Here is a 21,281-nt window from a genome sequence, read left to right on the forward strand (position 1 = left end):
AGTAACCAAGCACAGGAAGGGCGAAAGGAGGCGTATATCCAATCCAAAACCTACACTGAGCTATAGGGATTTTGAAGAATACAGTAAACAGATCTTCACACATTGTTTTGCTCAAACAGTGAGACTAATACGTGTTTAAAACATCAATCTATGTTTTTGTCATACTTCAAAATTAAAATGGAAAGATTTTCCACATCCTTTTACCTTTTAATTTTTAACAGCTTAGATTCTTCTTCTTGAATATACGCCTTTAATGACTGAACCAGATCTTTTTCTGCATAAATCAGGTCGGTCATCTGGCCTGAAATAAAAACAAAGTCAAATGTTCAATGTATTGTTGAAGGCTTTCTTGGCCGGAATCACTCGGGTGTTGTGTTTTCCAGATTGTATGGCCATGTTCCAGTAGCATTTTCTCCTGATGCAGGCGAAACGTCAGGAGAAAATGCTTCTGGAACATGGCCATACAAAGTCAAATCTTATTACTGATTTGCAATATGAGATGTCACTCCCCTCTATATACCAACATTTAAGGGATTAGGGTTAATTCTATGGGTTGGATCCAGATTAATGTACCAGTGTAGGGGACATTTTGGGCTTCCACAGGAACAGGGAAATGGGAAAATCATGCTCTGGAGATAGAGGACTTTTTGCTTGTAAAAACATGAGTGTGGACCCCACTCATGTTTGGAAATTCCTGGAGATTTGGGGGTAGAGCCTTGGGAGGTGAGGTTTAGGGAGGGAAGCAACCTTAGCAAGGCATAATGTCATGCAGTCCACCCTTCAATTCAGTGATTTTCTACAGAGGAACTGATTTCGATAGCCAAGAGATCAGTTGTAACAGTGGGAGATCTCCAGACCCCACCTGGAAACTAACAACTTTATTAAACACTGGCAGGATACATTCCTGAAGTTTGAAAAACTCAGTGTCATGAGAAGGATTTTTTCGTGAATAATTTTTGATGGTTCCTTCCTTAACAGAGTTCTTTCAAGAATCGTAGAGAAAAATTATTATGGCACTGCCCCTTTTACCAGACCGGTTGATGTTCAACATGCTGCAAAAAAGCTTTCAGATTACAGAAGTATTTTGAACATCAGCAAGTTCACTCGTTTACTCTGCTTCTATAACACCATCAAGGCAGCACAGTGGATAGCTTCAATCACTGTGATTGGCATTTCTCTGGCAGATTAAACCTGCTTATGGATTTAACATTTTCAGGGCCAATTCTCCCTCATCACTACAGTGGTTCTAATCTCATTCCTTTGAAAACTCCCTAAGAGGAATGTGATTAAGAAGAGGAACAGACTAACTGTAGGAGTCTTTCTACAGGAAAAAAAAGCTCATTTGTGTGTCTCAAAAAAGATCTTAAAAACAAGGAGATATTAGTATTGGTTCTGGAGTGAGGAGATCACTCCACTCAATTAAAAAAAAGGACTCTCAAGAGACTAAAATTGGTAAAAAAAAAGACAACCACCTTATTAAGAGAAGCCTTTTATGATTAATGTTTCTTCACTATTATGGAAACGGAACAACAATGGTGAAAGTTTACAGAAGTTAATACCTCTTAGTATTCTGTGTGTGAACTATCAAATTCAGCACAGTAAAATTTATCTTTTGTATGGGAGGGTGCGCCTCTCTTGGAGAGGACACCCTGGTCAGATACCTATGCTGTCCAGTAAAGCTATCTTTCTGTTCAAATCTTGATTCCTGTGGGTTTATTTCCTTACTATTCCTCATAGCACACAGCTGTGCAGGATCAGACACAGGGTCTGGACTTGCACGAGGTATGCAGTCTCTTCAAGTATACTGGAAAATATAAGTTTAAACTTTGACAAAGTTCTAATGAAAACAGAAAAGTTCAATCCAATGCAGAATTACTGTAGTCTAAACCCTGTGAAATTAATGGGCTTAGACTAGAAAAATTCTGCATAGGACAGCACTGCAAATGGGTCCGTGATTTTGGGATGGAATGTTGAGAGCAGCTAAGTATTAGTTAAAGGAATCATAGAGATCAGGGGAAAAAATTGGGAGGAGCCATTTTTAAACTGCCTCTTGCAATTTCTCAGGAAACCAGCTTGTTTCTATTTCAAAACATTTTTGTTTTTAAAATGAAACCCCCTTTTTAAAATAATAAAATTAGATTACTTTGGGGAGAGCAGAAAATAGATTTGTTAGGGCATAACAGCACAATCCAGAACAGAGTTACTGACCTCAATGGGCTAAAGGTGGAGTAACTCTGTTCTGGACTGAACTGCAAATTGTAATAATAGACTGAGTAAAAGATATCACACTAACTTTCCACCTGCTCTCAACAGAGAATGTGATTTTATCAACAGCAACTACGTGTTCTAACTGTGATTCACGTTATTTGTCCTAAACCTGAGTTACTTTAAAAAGAACATTAAATTTAAGGGAGTGTATCTTGAAGCAAAGAAGAGACAAGAGAAAAAGTGCTATTTTTATACAGTCATATGGTGAGCTGCAGGTTACCTATATTACACTGACATTTACAAGCTCAACAGCAAGAAATGCCAGTAGTTTTTACAATCATTCCTTAGTATGGCCTGTTAAATTTAATAAGACATTTTTGTTTACTACAGCCATCGGAATATTCACTGCCCTTGCAAAATTATTTTACACCACATAAAACCTGCAAAGTAATTTTTTTAATTTAAAGCCTTTTTAAAATAAATCTCTTAAACAGAGGGTGATTTAATACTGAAGTCTGAAAATGTAGTGTCTGAGGAACATCAGGTGTTCCTAAAAATGTGTCAATACTGGGTGTCTTTTTTTTTTGCATGTTTCTACAGTTAAGGTGATCAAAGTGGTGCAGTACATTACAGGGTTAATTCGTTGTCTAAAATCCAGGCCCGAAGAGATGTATAAGCTCCTCTCCCTCTTCCTATTTTGAGTGATGACTTCAGTCTTGTTTAATCTAGGCTGGCTTTCAATTTGCTTCCAGTTTCAATTCAAAGTGCTGTAAGTGTCCTTTAAAACCCAATAAGGTCTGGGACCAACATATCTCAAGGACTGCCGCCTCTCATAAGAACCTACCTTTACACTCCAGTAATCTTTGGAGGCTGTGCTTTGGCTGCCCCCACCATCTGAAGCTAGTCAGAAGCTAGACACAACCTTCTTGGTTGTGGCATCAATGTTTAGTCCTAGGGAATTTCATCCAACTGCCACTATTGCTGTCTTCCACCAGCAGTGAAAACTTCTTCATTTCATCTGGCATACCTCCAGATGGTGGTTGGAGACCTCCCACTATTATAACTGATCTCCAGCCAACAGACATCAGTTCACCTGAGAAAATGGCTGATTTGGAAGGTGAACTCTATGGTATTACAACTTCAAACCCTGCCCTCCTCAGGCTCCACCCCCAAAATCTCCAGGTATTTCCTAATTTTTTATTGCTGGATTGTTTTAATACTTTTTATGTTCATTGCCTCGTGGACACTGATTTAGGGAAAGGTGGCATAAAATATTTTAAATAAATAAATATCCATGATTGCACAGATTAACATTTTTCCAACATGAATGAGGACAATCTATCATAGGAGCACAGGGAAAGAAAATCTGGTGAAAACAAATTCTGGAAGACTTCAAAGAGCCTTTGTAAGATAAATGAATATGGATTAAGGGAAAAAAAGCTTTAACTATCCTTTCTGAGTGATTAAAATGATAAATTTGGCTGATTCTCCAGCACTAATACAAGCAACAATTCTAGCCTGTGCTGGATTCGAAACAGTGCCTCAACTTTTCCAATAAATTCAAATGACTGTCTGTACACTGCCAAGCATGAATTGTGCAAACAGTTTTTCTACATGGTCATGCTATACTGTGTTCTCTATTGTACACTGGATGCGCACATGCACACAGGAAAAATTATTGATAGGAATATTTAGATACCTCGTGACAAATAATTTTGAGGACATATATTAATCAGACTAAGTTTGTATCATGAAAAACTGCTGTGTTTGCTGTTGCAAGGGGCAGCAAAAATGGTAATATGTAATGAAAAGCAAGGTTCAAAATACAGCAATTTTCTGTAATGCCCACTAGTTTTAAACAAATAAACTGAACTAACATGCCTGCTTGTGAAAAGGAAATCTGAAACAACAGAAGTCACTGAGTGCTGACTGGCAACTTTAGCAAGAGCTGCACGCATGAAATCATTTCTCAGAATCCAGTTTCCGATCTTAAACGGAGCCTTGCTCAAGCATTAAATTATGGAAGGGAAAAATAAATTCCCATCCCTTCCATCCTTATATCAGAATACAAGGTTTACGATGCACATCCCAGGGTTTTGGCAAACCATGCAAGAGGAAACTCTCAACCTTCTGATCTATGTAGTCAAAAGTCACCACCCATTACTACCAAATTCTGCATGTTAGGCTCTGTGTGGAGGAATGAAAAAAAATGAAGTGTCCATACTTAATGTTTACAAAAATTATTTTGTTTTTGCTGAATGCTAAGTAGTAAGTTCCTTATTAATTTCTCAAGGAAAATAGTCCCTAACTTATATTTTAGTCACAAATTTGCTGATTTTTACAGAAGAGACACATATGCAATTTCTCAGCAAAGAGTAGTACATGAAAATCATTATTCATTGCATTGGCATTTTGTACACGTAATAGAACTAGAAATGAGTAAGCAGCTCTGACAGTAACTGTAAAATCTTAGCAAAATAGAAGTCTCACCTACTACAAATATCTCAAAAAATGTTAATAGCAATATGAAAGAGCAATTAACTCTGGAATAAAAGAGACTGATCATCACAAGATTGTGAAAAATAGACACAAACACACTTTGAAAGATTGATCAGGGACACGAGGAAAGCTACCATGTTGTAGCAAAACAAAGATACAACTATATTGTCATAGCTTTAGTAAGTTATTGTGCAATTCCCTCTTATGACTAGAGTGATGATTCTTAATGATTTGTAGGGAGGCAGGCATATTTATGAGCAGATGGGACCATCCATTATTTTAAAAACATGTTTTTGATTTTAAGACCATATTTTATGATAACACAATTCTACATTCTTTCCCATGCCTTTCCATACCTATAGAAGTAAAAAATTCTGCTTGTGCATGCCATGTGCTCATAGTGTAGATTAACAGTAATGATGATATCCACGGAGTCATCTTGAATCAATGGGAAATCTGCAAGAAGCCAAGAAAAAAAATCTGTTATGTCTTGATCTCCACAACCTAAAGTAAACATGTTTTCGACATTAGCAATACGGCATAGTCTAGTGCATTGGTGGGATTTAAATAATTTAACAACCGGTTCTGGTGGTGGGATTCAAATAATTTAACAACTGGTTGTATACAAGCAACATTTTATCAACCGGTTCTGCCAAAGTGGTACGAGCCTGCTGAATCCCACCACTGGTCTAGTGGCATTAATAAGGGAAATGCTCTTGTTTACTATGAATATTCATTTCTGGACTTTGAAAGATCCATCAAAGTGGCTACAGTAGCGCAAGTTAAGTTAAGAAACGTTGTTCAACAGCAATAAAGTACTGCAAGAACTTCCTGTCTGCATCTATGCAAAGTGCAATACCTAACTAAGGGAGTCAGGCCCCTCTGTGGCATCTGCCTCATACTGCTACCAAATGTAGCAAGAGACAACCTGTAGCCACAGGGAGACCAATGACTCAGTGGGGCTGAAACACTGCATGAAAAAATCATCTCATGAATCAGAGAGCTACATGGTGATTTCAAACAGCCTCCTCCATGTGACAGCCTTAGCATAGGCAGCAGACGGCTCAGAAGATCAAAACAAGGTCATTGGAATGGTTTCAGTCTAGCAGCGCAAAAATGTGCCTTAAACTACTGGGTTACTATGGTGCATATTTAAACACACAGTCAAGTCAGGAAAAGATGAATGTTCAAATACTTAAAGCTAACAGGCATTTGCACGTTCTAATTCAGTGCAATTGTGCAAATGTGGGATTCTGGAGTACTGGCGCTATTGTGCAGAATTCATTAAGTGACATCACACCTGCATGCAGGTGAACCACAAGAGGGAATATCTCCTGGCTCATCTTGCAGGCACTCATGGCACTGCTGCTTCCTAAAGCTAAGTATGAGACCCAATATTTACATGAGGTTCCACGACACATCTGGGTAACATCCAGTAACCATTTTCTTCCCAAAGGAAGCACGCGCTTCTAAGCACTTTGCCATTTAAACCACTTATTTCCTCTTAAGAATCACACAAAAGCAATCAGCTTGGGAAGCAGGAGGCAGTTCTTCATGAAAAGCCACACATTGTTCCAGTCCCCATTTATGCACTGCAAAGATTATTCCCAGCTCAACTCTCCCTCACTTTACGGTGACACTGACGGGCCTGTAATAGCAATGAGCAGTTGGATAGCATAAACAAAAATAGTTTTTCTAAATTATGTCACACTGAAATATTTGATCATAATCTGAGCTGCTCTGACACAAAGAGAATGCCCAGCTTCTCAAATAACTCACAAGTAATCTGAACATTTTATAAAGCTGAGTGACAAGTACTATGAAAGGTCTGCCAAGAGTACAACCACAATAAGCGATGTAACAGCACTAGGAGAAGAAGCCAAAAGAGTTATTTAGGTGCATATATTTGGACATTTTAAAACACAAATGTCCATCTGCAGTGCTTGTTCTTGCTTCCCTGGAAACATGACACATAACTTGGCTAAGCCAGACCATGAAGGGATTTTCCAGCTAAAATAGCAATCCCCCTTCATGCCCGTTCTACTTCATCAGATCAGAGTAGCTGCCAAGTCAAAGAATACTGTTTACCTTATCCAGTGGTTTTCCATCATACAGAGTCATGAGAGTTAATAAGCAAACAACAACAACAATATGCACACAAGGCAGTTCTGGGTTAGAAGAGGGAAGACACCTGGATATGTGATGTTACATTCCTTGAGCACATTCTTTGCACAGCTGTTATACTACCAACAAAAGCAACAGCACTTCATCAAATCAGAACAAATAGGGCTCGGTAAATAGGTTTTGGAACAGCAATGAAACATATTCAGGCATCTCAGATGGCATGTCCCACACCACCTTCTTTACACTGGATGTTAAGTAAAACAGAAAAATAAGTGAAGTCTGCAAAATTAAACCTGCCCAATGCCTCTTTTATTTGTCTGAAGATTACAAACTACAGAGTTAATGTATTCTCCCCCATGGACAAGAGCAACATTTTCTCCATCCTCCCTTTGCTTGTTTGTTTTTCTTTTTTCAGTAAGGAGACATGATTGACCTAAACAAACCAAATATTCAAGCTGAAGTAAATACATTCCGTCTTCTAAAATAGTAGCATTCCATTGCTTAGCTTCTAAGCACAGAACTGAAAAGCTGCTTCTTTAAAAAAAAAAAAGGCAAATTGACCAAGAGCAAAAGTTAGGATCACATCCATCTTTCTTCCTACCATAAGAAAAGTAGTGGTGGTCTCTTAAATGTGTATACATTGGATAGAGCCTAGAAGTTCATTTTTGCAACACATCCGCACTATTAACTATGACATATACTGTACAGACTTCTTACTGACATGTTTGGAAAAAGTAGCCACATAAAAAGGCTCTGAACTTCCTCATCTCCCAGCTCTGGAAATCTATAAACACAGTGGAGGTCAATATGTTCTCCATATGGTGCCTCTACACTGATTTAAGCAAGTTCACTGGTAGTTTGTATTCATAAAGTATATGAACCTACCAAACTTAGCACCCCTAAAACTTATCACTGTAGTCCTACAAGGAGCCCAAGACTAACTAACTGGTAATCTACAAGCCACATGAAGTCTGAGGCATCAAACTAAATGTGAATTTTAAAAATATCTCTACTGGTTAGGGTAGCAAAATGTCGGGAAATGTTGAAGTTGGGGAAATGTTTTCATGGGGAAAAATGAATGCAAAAGTATAGAGGATATCGCAGGAGATGTGGCCCCACAAATATGAGGGTTCCAGACTGTTAAGGGATTTAAAGGTTTAAAACCAGCACCTTGAACCTGATTTGGAAGTATACTGGCAAACAATATACTGGCAGAAAATAGTTTGAACAGAAACTCTCCAAGGGGTCCTTGTTAGGACCCACACAGCAGCATTCTTGACCAATTGAAGCTTCCATGGTAGTCTCAGGGGCAGCCCTATGTAGAGTAAGTTACAGTAATCCAGGAGGTGATCATTGCATGGAGTGACATTGGTGGTAGTCAACTGCTGAACAAGGCGAAGATGGAAAAAGAGCTGTCCTACAAAGAGTCAAGACCTGTTGTTTCATGCTTAGCAAGACACCCAGGCTCCTGACAGTTGGTGTTGATTCTAATTGTGTCCCATCAAGAGCTGGTAACTGTAGCCCCCGTCCTAGTCTGTTCTGGCTCAACCACAGGACCACCATCTTAGATAGCTTAACTTTCAGCCAGCTCAGTTTCAACAATTTTACAACCACCTCCAGGCCATTAGTCAGGTCCATTGTCACCAACTCCATTGGTCATCCATCAACAGGTAGCGCTGGGTGTCATCTGCATATTGGTAACAACCCAGCCCAAAACGTCTGACAAAGTGGGTAAGAGGGTGCATATAAATGCCGAAAAGCATTGGGAAAGGACCAGGTCAGGCATGAATCCAGAGAATGGTAGGTTTTACAGCAGACAGAATCCTTTTAATATCTGTGTGAGTTATTTAAAGGGGTCCAAAATTGGAAATGGCCATGGAGCCTCATTTACTATATCAGTACTGGTTGGTCACAGCAGAGGGATAAGACTTTATCTGCAAAGAAGCCCACAGCTCAAAGTCAAATTCTTACTATTTTGGGACTCCCAAGCAGGGATGTCAACGTCTGAACCATTCTAAACAATTCATACCAGGCAACAGCTAGTGGACACAATGGAGGCAGAAAAGTATAGCTTTTTGCAGCTTTCATTGCATCTCACAGTTCTCATAAACGCTCTATAAGATGTTCACAGTTCCATGTCTTGAAGGCATAACCAAGCTCTAGCTTTCTAAGCTCCTGATTTTGTATCCTCAGCTCCCCTGGTTTAGGCAGGAGCACAGAGAGAAATGGGGAGTGATTTAATCAATGGCTTCCCTGCATGTTTAAACAATGTATCATCATCATCATCATCATCATCATCATCATCATCATCATCATCATCATCATCATCATCATCATCATCGGGTCTAATCTTCAACCAGGCCATCTAGTGAACTGCTGGCTGGTTTAGAGTCTGCAGAGCATTCTGAAAGTCAACTGGATCCATAAGTTTCCAAAGATGAACATAAGCAGCTCACTACCTTGCAGGGAGGGGCTGGCATTCTCAATTGGGCCTTCAGCACAAAATGATCCAGCCATGGCACTAATTCATTTTATTTCATTTATTAAATTTCTAGACTACCCCATCCTGTTTGGGCTCAGGGCAGTTAACAGCATAATTATTACACAATACAAAACCACTATACAAAACCACTATACAAAATTTAAAACAATTCACTGTTTAGTAATGCCATTTTCCACTGGTGGTGACACAGTTCACAAATTTGCCTTAAAATTTTAATTTTGCCTTAAAATTTTAATAAATTACCAAACTGAACCAGTTTGGTTCAGTGGAACCAAGTCCATCTCCCCCAGTCAACACCACCTATGATATAATTCAAGATTCCCAAAATAAAATTATCATACAGTGGCGTACAGGGGGAGGAGGCCCAAATGATGGTAAGGATGTTGCTGCTTCAACCATATGCCTGGTATAACAGCTCTATCTTGCAGGCCCTGGTCTCACTCTACAGAACATTTCATCAGGTCTGGGCAGGGCCCAAAAAGTCCTGGCCCTGGCTGAGGCAACCTGAATCTCCTTCGGGACAGGGACTATGAGAAAGTTCTTGTTCTGCTGAATGTACAGTCAGTTGGGAGTAACAGTGATAGAGATGGTCCTACAAGTACACTGGCCCCGGACTATTTGAGACTTTGCACATTATTTGAGACTTTGCACATTAGTACCCAAACTTTGAACTTGATCTAGTACTACCTAGAGTCAGTGTAGCAATGTGCTCTCGCCACAAGGATCCTATAAAGACTCTTGCTGCCACGTTCAGGACCAGCTGGAGTTTCTGGAGAAAGCACAAGGGAAGCTCTGTGTAAAACGAGTCACAGTGACCAAGTATAGAGATGACCATAGCATGGATCACTGAAGCTAAGTTACTTTGGGACAGGTAGGGGTCCAGCTGTTTTTCCTGGCATAGATGGTAAAATGGCATGCAAATGGCATGATTCACCTGAGCCTCATTGACAGGGAGGCATCAAGGATCACCCAAGGTGCCTGATGAACAAAGCAGCCACAGGACGTTTGTCTTTGTTGGATTCAATTTCAGCTGACTATTTTTCATCCAGTCCATCACAGCCCCCAAACAACTGGCCAAAACACTCGGGCGGCATCCGGATGACCTTCCATTATTGGATAGAGCTAGGTGTTATTTGCATACTAATGACACCCCAATCCAAACTCCTGAATCAACCTGGCAAGAGAGTGGATATAGATTAAATAATATTGGTGAGAGAACTTCCCCTTGCAGGACTTCTTTAAACTACTCGGGAAATTTCCAGTACTGAGGGAATTATTATCAATTTTCCTCGGGAGGGATCTGCACTTCCTCCCAGACAGCTTTCACAGGAAGGGCATGGAACTAGGAGGCATGTAGTGAGTTTGGCAGCACACAGGAATATGACCACATCATCCCCAGAGAGATGGCTGAATTGGTCCAATGATGGATCAAAAGATGGCCCATAGGCCTCCAGTTAACTTACTGTATCGAAGCTGGCAGGTCCTGGCAAAGAGACAGGATCTTGTCCATAAAATAGCTCACAAAATTGTCACAGCTGAATGCCAATTCCCTAATCATTTGGGACCTAACTGTTTAAGGTCATCTACTGATGCACTATTCTAAATAATTATGTTGGATGTGAACTTTCAGACACGATGTTAGCTGCAAAGTAATCTCTCTTCAAAGCTTTAACCACCACCTCACAGGCTTTCACAAACATCCTGTAAGATATTCTTGTCTCTTCATCACAAGTCTTCCTTCAAACTTGCTCTAGCCATCTAAGCTCCTGTTTTTTCCTCCTCAGCTCCATGTTATACCATTGGGCTGGTTTGGCATGGGGGCACAGAGGGTGTCAGGGTGCGATCTCATCTATGGCTTCAGGAAGCCAGCTATTTCTGTCCTCTATCAACTCATCTAAGGAGTTGATGGGAGGCATTGGGTCCCGAAAAGCATTCCAGAAACCAAATGAATTCATAAATCAGCTTGCCACCCAAGCAGGAGAGGCATGGCATGCTCAGATGGGCACTGGAATGCTTGTAATTAGGCCCACCCCTACCCTGCCCTGAAAATTAAATCCAGGATGTGGTCTGCTATATATGTAGAACCAGAAACAACTTGGGAGAGTCCCAGTGTCGCCATGGAAGACACCAGGTCCAAGGCTTGCTTGGAGGCAACGACGTCAGAATGGTTTGGGAAACTTCAAGGTCCAGCCTGCCACCAGTTCCAGGTGTCAGCTGGCATGTTAGGCAGACAGTACACCGATCAGATAACCCAACTTTCCTGCGTGTTCCATATCAGGCCAGCACACTCAATATCTGGTATTTCTGAGGCAGGGACAGCCCTATAGGAGAAAGTCTACCAAATTAGGTTCTTCAGATTAGAATTCAATGCTAGTAACTACTACACCATGTACATTGTGATATTTTGGTTAGTCCAAAGAGAGATACTAAACAAATTCTGCTGCTGAATACAAAATGTAATGAACTAATTCCCTAGGAAATTATGTAATTTCTTTCCCTACTAACAATGGCCATGAACCACTCAAAATAGCAGTTAAAACAATGAAAGGAATAAACCTCCTTCAAGAAAGGGAGTGCCCACCTGCGGACAGACTGATGTCATCAAAACCTGGCTGCTCCCTCCCTTCCCCACTGAGAAGTCTGTTAACAGCAGGCAGATTAGTATACACGGGTTACATAATATTTTTAGTATTGATGGCTCCCACTTGTCGTGGTAGTTTCTGAAAATTGGCTAGAGTCCAAACTAGTGCTTCCAGGGTTCAGTTGGCAGAACTTAATTTTCCAGCCTTCACCCTCCTGTGGGAACATTTGGGTGGAAGGAATTTTGGGTCCTGCAAAAAGGTAGACAGAAAAATCATGCTCTATATGACATTATTGTGTCTGTGGAAATGTCAGTTAGGATCCACTCCACTGTCAGTTACTCAGAGTCCTTATTAATAAGACAAAAAGGGAGATAAAATGCCCACATAAAACAATAAAGCCCCACTGATTTCAACAGGTCTTAAATAGATTGGCCTTTAAGAGATTCAAGATGAAAAAAATGTTCAAGATAAAAAAAACCCTGGAATTGGAACTGCCGTACAGAAATGAAATTTTCAGTGAGCATGAATGAACGAAACTTTTAGATGCGGTAGAAAACATAAACCTTAAATCCCTACCCTAAGGCTACTGGATCTGACTCAACCCAATCATAAGCATTCGCAGCACAAAGATGATCCCTTTGGATAGTCTGAATGAGATTTACTTGGGTACTTTCATTCCAAATGTCTCCACTGAATGGACTCGTATAAGATAATATTAACAAAAAAAAATATTAAATACTACAAACCTAATCATCATCAATAGACCAATCTGGAAGGAAGAGAAGAAGAGCTGGGAGGGAGTAAAAGCTTTGCTCCAGTGGCAACAGTCTCTCCTTAGGCACATCCATCCATGACACAGTGCTCCTTTTAGCTTTCAGGGGCTGGAGTGGAGGACCAGAGCAGGAGGTAAAATCTCTACCCTGTTAGCATCAGTCTCTTCTCATAGATCCTGCCCTGGTAATTTTTGATAGCAATGTGAAGCCCAAACTAAATAAAACCTTGCTTCCATATGTATCTAAATTTAAACTTTTTTGTGACATAGTTTAACCATTCTAATTTTGATGAATGCCTTCTTGTGTTCTACATAACTCCTGGTATTTGCTTCAGAGGTGTGGTTCTTTACTGAACCCACGAGCACCGGTCTCATAAGCAGCAATTTGAGGTTAGACTCAGTGTAGGCCTTCCATTGGGTTCTTTCAGTTTCCACTATTGTCATGTACTAAAGCAGGGAAGAAAAAAAACTAGCATTTCAAACCTTCAGCATGGTTCATTAATTCATTATTTTTCAAAATTGAACAAAAAGGATATGGTGTTTAAGAGATCAAAGTATATTAAATACAGAACATGTGCCTTGCTGTCAGACCGGGTGGCTTCAGTTATGTGGCTCAAAGCATGTTCCTATGCATGATTGCTCAAAAATAAATCCCAGAGTGTTCTGTAAAATCTTTCTCCAATTAAGTGTGCATAGGAATGAGACCAAATAACTTTTGAATAGATAGTGCAAGTGACAAAATGCAGAACAAGCACACTGGGTGGAAGCCAAATCTTAAAAGCATATAGAACAGCAATTGGAAGTGCACATGAAAGTTATATTTTGTAAGTTAAAGAAAAATAGTTATTATAAAAATATTCTGCCTATGCTGGACAGGATCCAAAGAGCCACGAAACTTGTTCTAAAAGCCTGAGTTTTAAAACTGAAGGCCCTAGAACAGCTCTTCTACAAATTTAAGAAACGTCCCAGGTCTGCTGAAAAATCTGAAATCAAAACAAGAAAAAACAGTGTGGGGGGGGGGGGGGGTGTTAAAATATGAAATAATAGAAGCAGTTCCTGTACTTGTGGGAACTGCTAGACAACCACAACAGTAGTACTATTGAAGTTTCTACTTGGTTTCCATCAGTAAAAGGCAAGGGGAGGAAGAATGGTATTTTTCAGAGTTGTTTTGGTCTTTGAGAGAGGACTCACAGGGCCAGGCCTGGCAACAAGCAGCTTGTTACTATTCAACAGCAGCACCACACAAAGGATAGTGTGATAAAGTGTTTAGAGCAGTGGTTCTCAACCCTCCTAATGCCACAACCCTGTAATACAGTTCCTCATGTTGTGGTGACCCCCAACCCTAACATTTATCCATTTTACAGATGGAGAACACTGATGCAGAGAGTCTTAGGTGACCCCTGTGAAAGGGTTGTTCGACCCCCAAAGGGGTCCCGACCCCCAGGTTGAGAACCACTGGTTTAGAGTTTAAGACTAGGATCAGGGAGACCCCAGTTTGAATCCCTAGTGTGCCATGGAAGTTCACTTGGTGAACTTGGCCAGTCGCATACTCCTAGCCTAACCTACCTTTTAGGGTTATTGTGAGGATAACATTGAGAGCAGTATGGTATAAACTGATTTTGGTTCCCTTTGGGGAGAAAGATGGAATACAAATGAAATAAATAAATAATAAATATAACTGAAGATGGAGGCAGAGAAAAGGTTATGAGTAGGTGGATGGAAAGAAGATAAGGAAGCAGAAAAAGGTGAGGAAATGTGGCTGCCAGGAGAGAAAAAAGGAAATAGTGTGGGAAGGGGAGAGGATGGAACAAAATGTACAGATCTGTAATGAATTAAATATAGGTACTTGGGAAATATCCAAATAATGGATATTAAGAATAGAAACATTGTACTAGGCTTTGTATAAATGATAGCTCCTCTCACCAGAAAGGAGAAAGACAAGAGGTGAGGGAAAATATAAAATTTCTCAGGTACAACAAGCTCAGTGGAATATCAACTACATCTTTTTTGTCATCCAACTGTATTTCCACTTATTTATCCCCAATTAATACAAACACAACACAATCTTTGGGACCCAGAAGGTTTTTAGCTGCACACTAGCAATTCTTGCTAACAGTGAAAGGTTACGTCTACTTGTTGAAGCCAACAGCAATCTTCCTGCCAGTCCCTCTTTTCCCAACGATAACAATCTTCCAGATGGATCCACCCTTCAGAATTGTAAACCTCAAAGCATTACACACCATTTCTTTACATGCCTGCATCATCACTTTTCCTGCCAAGAGCTAAATATTCATCTGCAACTAATTAAACATCTAAATGCTGAACAATCACGAAAGCAATCTGAAGGCTTCTCTGTATTTCCCCCCTCAATAAACAACATATGGGAAACCATAGCCTAAAATACTGTTTGTTTGTACAGAAAGGGGGGGGGGTTCAATAGCTTTGTAATCTTGCGATAGTCCTACTTATGTAATGTTCTTTTAAGTTACAAGAGAAAGTAAACTGTGTTCAATATCCTTACAATTCCATTAAAAAAAATCTAGGCTAGAATCTTGCCCTGAGAAAAGCCTTAACAAAAAAAACGAACTGTATGAAATGATCAAATCTAACAGCAAACACAGAGAGAAATCTCTGCTGGCCAAATTGTAAGCTTTATCTTCCCCATCTGGAGCTAGCCAAGACTTTGAAGAACCAGACATAAAACTGCCTTTTAGCTGTTCAGACCCCAAAATGTGAATATGCAACTTCTCTTCATGCAAGACAAGATCTTTCAAAAAAACATCTCAAAAAGCCAATTTTAAAACTATTGGAAGCAAGAACCAAAGAAAGAAAAATGTACTATGGATCTCAGATAAAACATTCAGAAATTTAACTTAAAAGTAATACATGACTATGGAACAGTTCCCATATCCTTTAAGAAATCGTCAAGAAACAATCCCTATGTAGCCAACCAAAAAAGTATCTCAGAATCTTAAGGCACATTTGCATTTCATTTTAATATATTCTTTTTAACCTGCCATTCATTCAAGGACTTTAGATGGACAAATCAAGCCTTGATTACATACCAACAGCTTATAATTACAGTGAATCCTTTCTATTTGCAGGGGCCTCTTCCCAGCAGCTACACAAATGATGAAATTCACCAATATTTGGAAGCAGTAGGAGAAAAACCAAATTTCCTACAAAATTTAATGATGAAATGATTATAATGGTAGCTCAGTGGAAGTAAAACATGCTAGAGAACGTATCACATGATCATAGACCATGAATAAGTGAAATCATACATCATGAACCTGCAAATGGTAAAGGTCTATTTATATATAAAACCTACCAGATAAATATGAATAATTTTGAACATAACCAGTCAATGCACTTGCAATACCTCTTATATCAGGGAAGCAGAGATCTTTGTTGCAACACTCAAAGAGCATGAATGTATACGATTGTATCTACTTCAGCACTTCTCTTCCTATTTATACAATTTACCATCTTCAGTCTCTTTGCTTTTGGGAAACAAATCACATAAATCTAAAGAACGAGTAATACTATAAGCAACAGTCAGCTGCTTTTATGAACTCTAAAGTAAAATCTCCAGTGCAAGTTAACAGGTAAGTTACATCTGAAGATGGAGTGAATTGCCTATTTAAGGACATCCACTGATTTTATAGTTGAACTGAGATTTGCACTGCAGAAGGCTGGAGTGCTCCATCCGCTGCCCACCACTTCCTAGAGCCCAACTCGCGAGCAAGCTGCTTGGCCTCCGTCTGGCCGGAGACCAAGCAACTGCTTGGGGAGGTTGCCCCCCACCCCACTCCCAATGAAGTGGGGTTGAGGAGTGCCCAGCTGGGCAGCAGCAGGCTGCTGCCAGACCACCCCACCCCACCTCCATGGGAGCCTGCTCTAAGAAGGTGCCAGCTCAGAGGTGGGGTGGGCAGCAGCCTTCCACAGGCCCGCTGAGAACCCCTTGGCACCACCCCGGCAGGCTGCCTGAGACCACCTCCGGCTCAGGTTAAGTGGCGGGGCCCCTGGAGGGGGTCTCATCTCTGGGCACCATTTGGCCCCCATACGCCTCTGGGATAAAGACTATGTATATCTTCACAACCAACTCTTCCTCAAATGCTGTCACTCCATTTGCTATTGTGTCTCTGAGCTGACAGTTCTCACTGCTAGATTCGAAAATACTTCCAGCCCATCGAGGGGAGCCTCTTGGTTCATGGCATCTGCAACAGCCAAGCCCTCCAGCTTGTGCGCACATTTTCGCTACATTCTTACCCTTAAGCGTGGCTCATCTGCTCTCTCCAGAAGGCTCTGATGCGCTACAGAAGGCTGAAATGCACTTCTGAACAGCAGGGTACTTCAAGTTAAATCAAGGTCATAGCTCTCCCTTGGGTTAAACCTACCCAAGAAGCAAGTTTCCTGCACCTAACCACATGCATATCCTAGATAAGGAAAGCCCCCTGCAAGGTCTGCCCCTTCGAGGCATGCACTCCACACCAGATTTACCTGTAAGCACGGCCAGGGAGGAGCGGATGCTGGTCCTGCCCAGCCGAGCCCCTGAAAACAAGTTAGACAGGAGTTTACCTAGGGGGGGAAGCCTTCCGCGCCACAGCTTATGCTAGCGATGAAGTCACCCCGTCACTGTCCCTATTAGCCTAGCATGCTGGCGGCGACTTCGGTTTTCGCCCATGTAAACAAGGCACGCGGGGCTCGGGGAGCGACAGGGGCTGCCGTCGGGGGGGTCGGAGCAACGAAAAAGTCCCGTTTCGCAGGAGGTCAGAGAGAGTGGGGAGCAATAGGAGACGGGGTGGGCTAGAGGCGGCTGGCAGAGCTCAGAGCTACCTGGCGAGCACCGACTCCGTGTAACAGCAGCAAAGAAGCGGCAGGAGCCGATCTAGCCTCCGGCGACCAGCGTCGAAACAGCGTTGGGAGCGGACCGAAGGAGGACGCGCAACCTGCCCCGCTCGCGAGAAGCGGCTTCCCAGGCTCAGCCAAGAACACGCGCCGCGGGGTCCACACTTTCTAGAACAGCCCTGGCATTTCCAGTCGCAGCTCCAGAGCCTCCTCCCCCTTTGCTGACGCGCTCGGCGTTGTCCGCTCCGATTGAGCAGCTGCCGCCTCGGAAGCGCCTCCTTCCTAAGCAAAGCCCTCCGATGCGGCCAGATACTACCGTAATGCTTGGAATAGCCATCAAGAAGTCAAGCTCAGTAAAACGCTGTGGCCGGGAGGCCTCGCTGGTCCCTGTCTTGGCAAGGACGGACCTTGCTACGGCAGTGCTTCGAATAACTCCTCAAAAACCACATTTCATATTAATCTTCTTTCTGTCAGTTTTCTTCTTCGTCTAATTTTTACATCCATGCATACAACCATAGTAGGAATTATCTTGGTCTCCAGCAACACTTCCTTACACTCAAGAATCTCTTCTTTTTCCTTCATGCCTGCCCTTCGCAGTCCAATCCTAAAAGGGGATTTAGACTGAAAACAATTCTGATACAGAAGAAGCTATTCTAATGATATTCTCACTCCCATAATTTAATAAAAACTATTTACAGTAAATTAAAACAGATTTACCACTTTGCAAAATGGGAATCGGACCCCAAGTTGTCATCATCACATACTATTATTTCTATTTGCTAAACACTTCGTATTTACAACATACAGTTGTATGATTGGCAACTACTATCAAAATCCATGGTCCCCCCACCCCAATGTTTAACAGAGGCGTACCTAAACACAATGGAACCTGGGGCAAAAGCTAAAATGGTGCCCCCTGGCCCAGGGCAAGAACTAAAATGGCGCCCCCTGGGTCCCCCCAAATTTGCTCCCTCCCCCCAAATTGTGCCCCTACTTCTCAGGCGGCTGCAAACATACTTCAGCTGTCCCGCTGCATTGGAGCCAGACAAAGATCAAAGGAAAGCGATGCTCAAAGAGAAGAAACAAGTCAGAAAGTGGCACTCTTGGGCTAATTGAATAAAGGGGCAGGTGGAATTGCAACCTCCTGCCCTTCTGCTGATTTGCTCCGCTGGCTCCGAGGGATAAGGAGCAGAGGACTGGGAGTGGGGTGGAGTGGGGTGGGATGGGATGTCCCTGTCTGCAGCAGGGTGACACCAGCCAGCCCGTCCTCTGCACTCCATGCACCGCCTGGGCTGGATGGCTCTTGCTTACCTCTGAGAGGTCAGTGCTGCAGCGTCTCACCTTGGTAGGCTCCAACAATTGAGGTCTCCTCACCCCTGCCCCCCAAGCAGCGCCCCACTGCCCACTCTTCCCTGCCGCTCTACCCCAGGCCGTGTGGCCCCCGGTGGCTGTTCTCCTGCCCACCTCACCTGGTCCTAGTCTGGCTGCTTCACCGAGCTCCCCAGTGCCAGGAAGCCGGGCGTCCCTCTGTGTGCCCTGCTGCCAGCTCCATGGTGAGGAGAGTGCAGGCTGAATCAGGGGTGTAGCTAGGAAAAATGGAGCCCGGGGCAAAATCTGAGTTTTGCGCCCCCCCACCCCCCGCCCATGTAGACGACCACCCTCCCCAACCACAACCAAACAACAATTTTTTGCACCAGGTCATTTCAGTCACCATCACATTGTAGAACATGCCCCAACTCACAAATCTGAACACAGCAATGGTTCATGCCACACAGTGGAAATATTTTTTTGACATTTTCGAAATGTTTTATTACTGCTGAGAAAAAATATATAAAAATAAAACAAAAGGGCCCAAAAAGGAACTTCTAAATGGCTTTCATTTGTTTTCCTGTATGACACTAACCCTAACCCTGTGATCCATGGGCAGGGAGGTGTGTTGGGGATGGGGGGGGGAGGCTGGCAGAGCTTGCAATTTGTGGTATGTGTTTGTATTGCAAGCTGTTTGGAGGACTCAGATGGTAAAAAAGATGGCAGTACAATATTTTAACAGTACAAATCAATGTATAAATATTATATGTACTAAAGCAGAAGTAGATAAGCACACTGCGATACTATTAAGCAGGAAAAGACAAAATCTTGATGTTAATACTAATGTATTAGCACAGTACACCCGTTTATTGATGACATTTCTGAACATTGGTTAACCCTCAAAGGCCAAAATATGGGGAGGTATAAATACTTCCACAAAAAACAACCCTGGGTAACACAGCACCTCCTTTCACCACAAGGTAAGGGGTGCTGTCTCTTCCGAGTGTGTGTCCATCACCCCTTCATATCCCTCTTAAGATCAGCATATGTTAAAGTTAATTGTAGACTTTCCTTCTTTTTATCACTCTTTCTAGAGCAGCAGGTCCACAATGATGCTTACTGAACTGATGCAAAATCACCCTTCTAAAGGTGTTTTGGAAGTGAGGCCAAGGGGGCACTATCACACATGAGAGAATAATGCATTTTCAAGCCACTTTCAATGCACTTTGTAGCTGGATTTTACTGTGCGAAAGAGCAAAATCCACTTTACAAACACCATTGTGAAAGTGGATTGAAAATGCATTATTCTGGAAATGCCAAAGTGCTCCCAAGAACAGTTCGTGACACTTCACGAAACCAACAGGATAGGTGCATTTACTAGCTAGCCAAAACACAACATGTAATGCACACAATGGATTGACCAAAATGCCAATTTATCAGCAATATCACAAAAAAAGAGGAAAGACTGGAAAACCAACTTTAAAAAATACAGATAAAAACTCTCCTGGAGGCACAGCACTATGAAAAACCACATGGACCCACACAAGAAGCAGCTCCTATACCAAGCCAGACCTTTTGGTCTGTTGGGGTCAGCGTTGCCCACTCTCACTGGACACAGCTCTGTTGGGTCTCAGTTGGAAAGTCTTCCACATAACCTCCCACGGATTTTTTTTAAACTGGAGATGCCAGCAATTGAACTGGGGACTTTCTGAATGCCAACTAGATGCTCTTCCACTGAGTCATGCCCCCCAAACTTCTCTCCTTCCCTCACTTCCATAAAGGCAGAGGACTCACCAGCATCCTGACTTCTGCACACTTCTGATTGGGGGGCAGGGGTGTGTGTGGCTTTTCTGAATGTGCAAAACACTTACCTTCCTGAGGGGAAAGTGGATAGCTATATTTTATATTACAACCAATTGGAATTGAGTATGTTTCTTTTTACTTACATTTTCCCCCTTTTCTTTTAAAGGGAAACACGTCTATTTATTTGAACCCTTATTTATGTTGCTTACAAAGTGTAGCCTTGTGTATTGGAATGCGCGGGAGAATGAAAGGAGAAAAGCTGACCCCCTCTCTTAACAGCCCAGCTCAATCTTAAACACACTTACTTGAGAGTAACTGCTACTGAATTCAATGGGATTTACTTCCAGAGTATAATGGCTTCCAGGTTTGCACTTCAAGAGGTTCTTTTTAGTTGACTAGAAGAGGGATTTTTGGGAGGCAACTGTTTAATTGCAGTGGTTGAGTTTACCTTTGATGGGGATGGGTGAGTTCTGAGATAAAAACTGAAATCCCAATTCCAGAAAATGTGAAGTCCTGCTGCCCCAAACAGTCCAGAGTCCCTTTACTCACAAGCACTGAGCTCAGTCAAGGCAAGCCCCCCCCCCCCCCAAGTCCCTCTTGTCTGAGCAGCCCATGCACTCCGAGCAAGTCA

At 42.0% G+C, this 21,281-nt stretch overlaps 1 protein-coding gene across 5 annotated transcripts in view; it reads right to left on the reverse strand.

The window, feature by feature from the left end:
- Positions 1-17,748, reverse strand: part of P4HA2 (prolyl 4-hydroxylase subunit alpha 2) — an 85,327-nt gene extending 67,579 nt beyond the window's left edge. Inside the window, exons 1-4 of one of the 5 annotated variants that reach the window (XM_048488351.1) lie at positions 17,528-17,744; positions 17,192-17,242; positions 5,064-5,163; positions 205-301 (exon numbers count right to left, since the gene is read on the reverse strand). In XM_048488351.1, coding sequence (XP_048344308.1) covers positions 205-301; positions 5,064-5,145 — 179 coding nt within the window. In that variant the 5' untranslated portion in view covers positions 5,146-5,163; positions 17,192-17,242; positions 17,528-17,744. Of the gene's footprint in view, positions 1-204; positions 302-5,063; positions 5,164-17,191; positions 17,243-17,527 lie in introns of all 5 variants that reach the window. The other 4 variants (XM_048488353.1, XM_048488349.1, XM_048488352.1 and 1 more) reach the window with 4 other exon arrangements.
- Between the last annotated feature and the right edge of the window lie 3,533 nt (positions 17,749-21,281).

Source organism: Sphaerodactylus townsendi, linkage group LG03 (assembly GCF_021028975.2).
Source record: "Sphaerodactylus townsendi isolate TG3544 linkage group LG03, MPM_Stown_v2.3, whole genome shotgun sequence".
Classification (NCBI taxonomy): domain Eukaryota; kingdom Metazoa; phylum Chordata; class Lepidosauria; order Squamata; family Sphaerodactylidae; genus Sphaerodactylus; species Sphaerodactylus townsendi.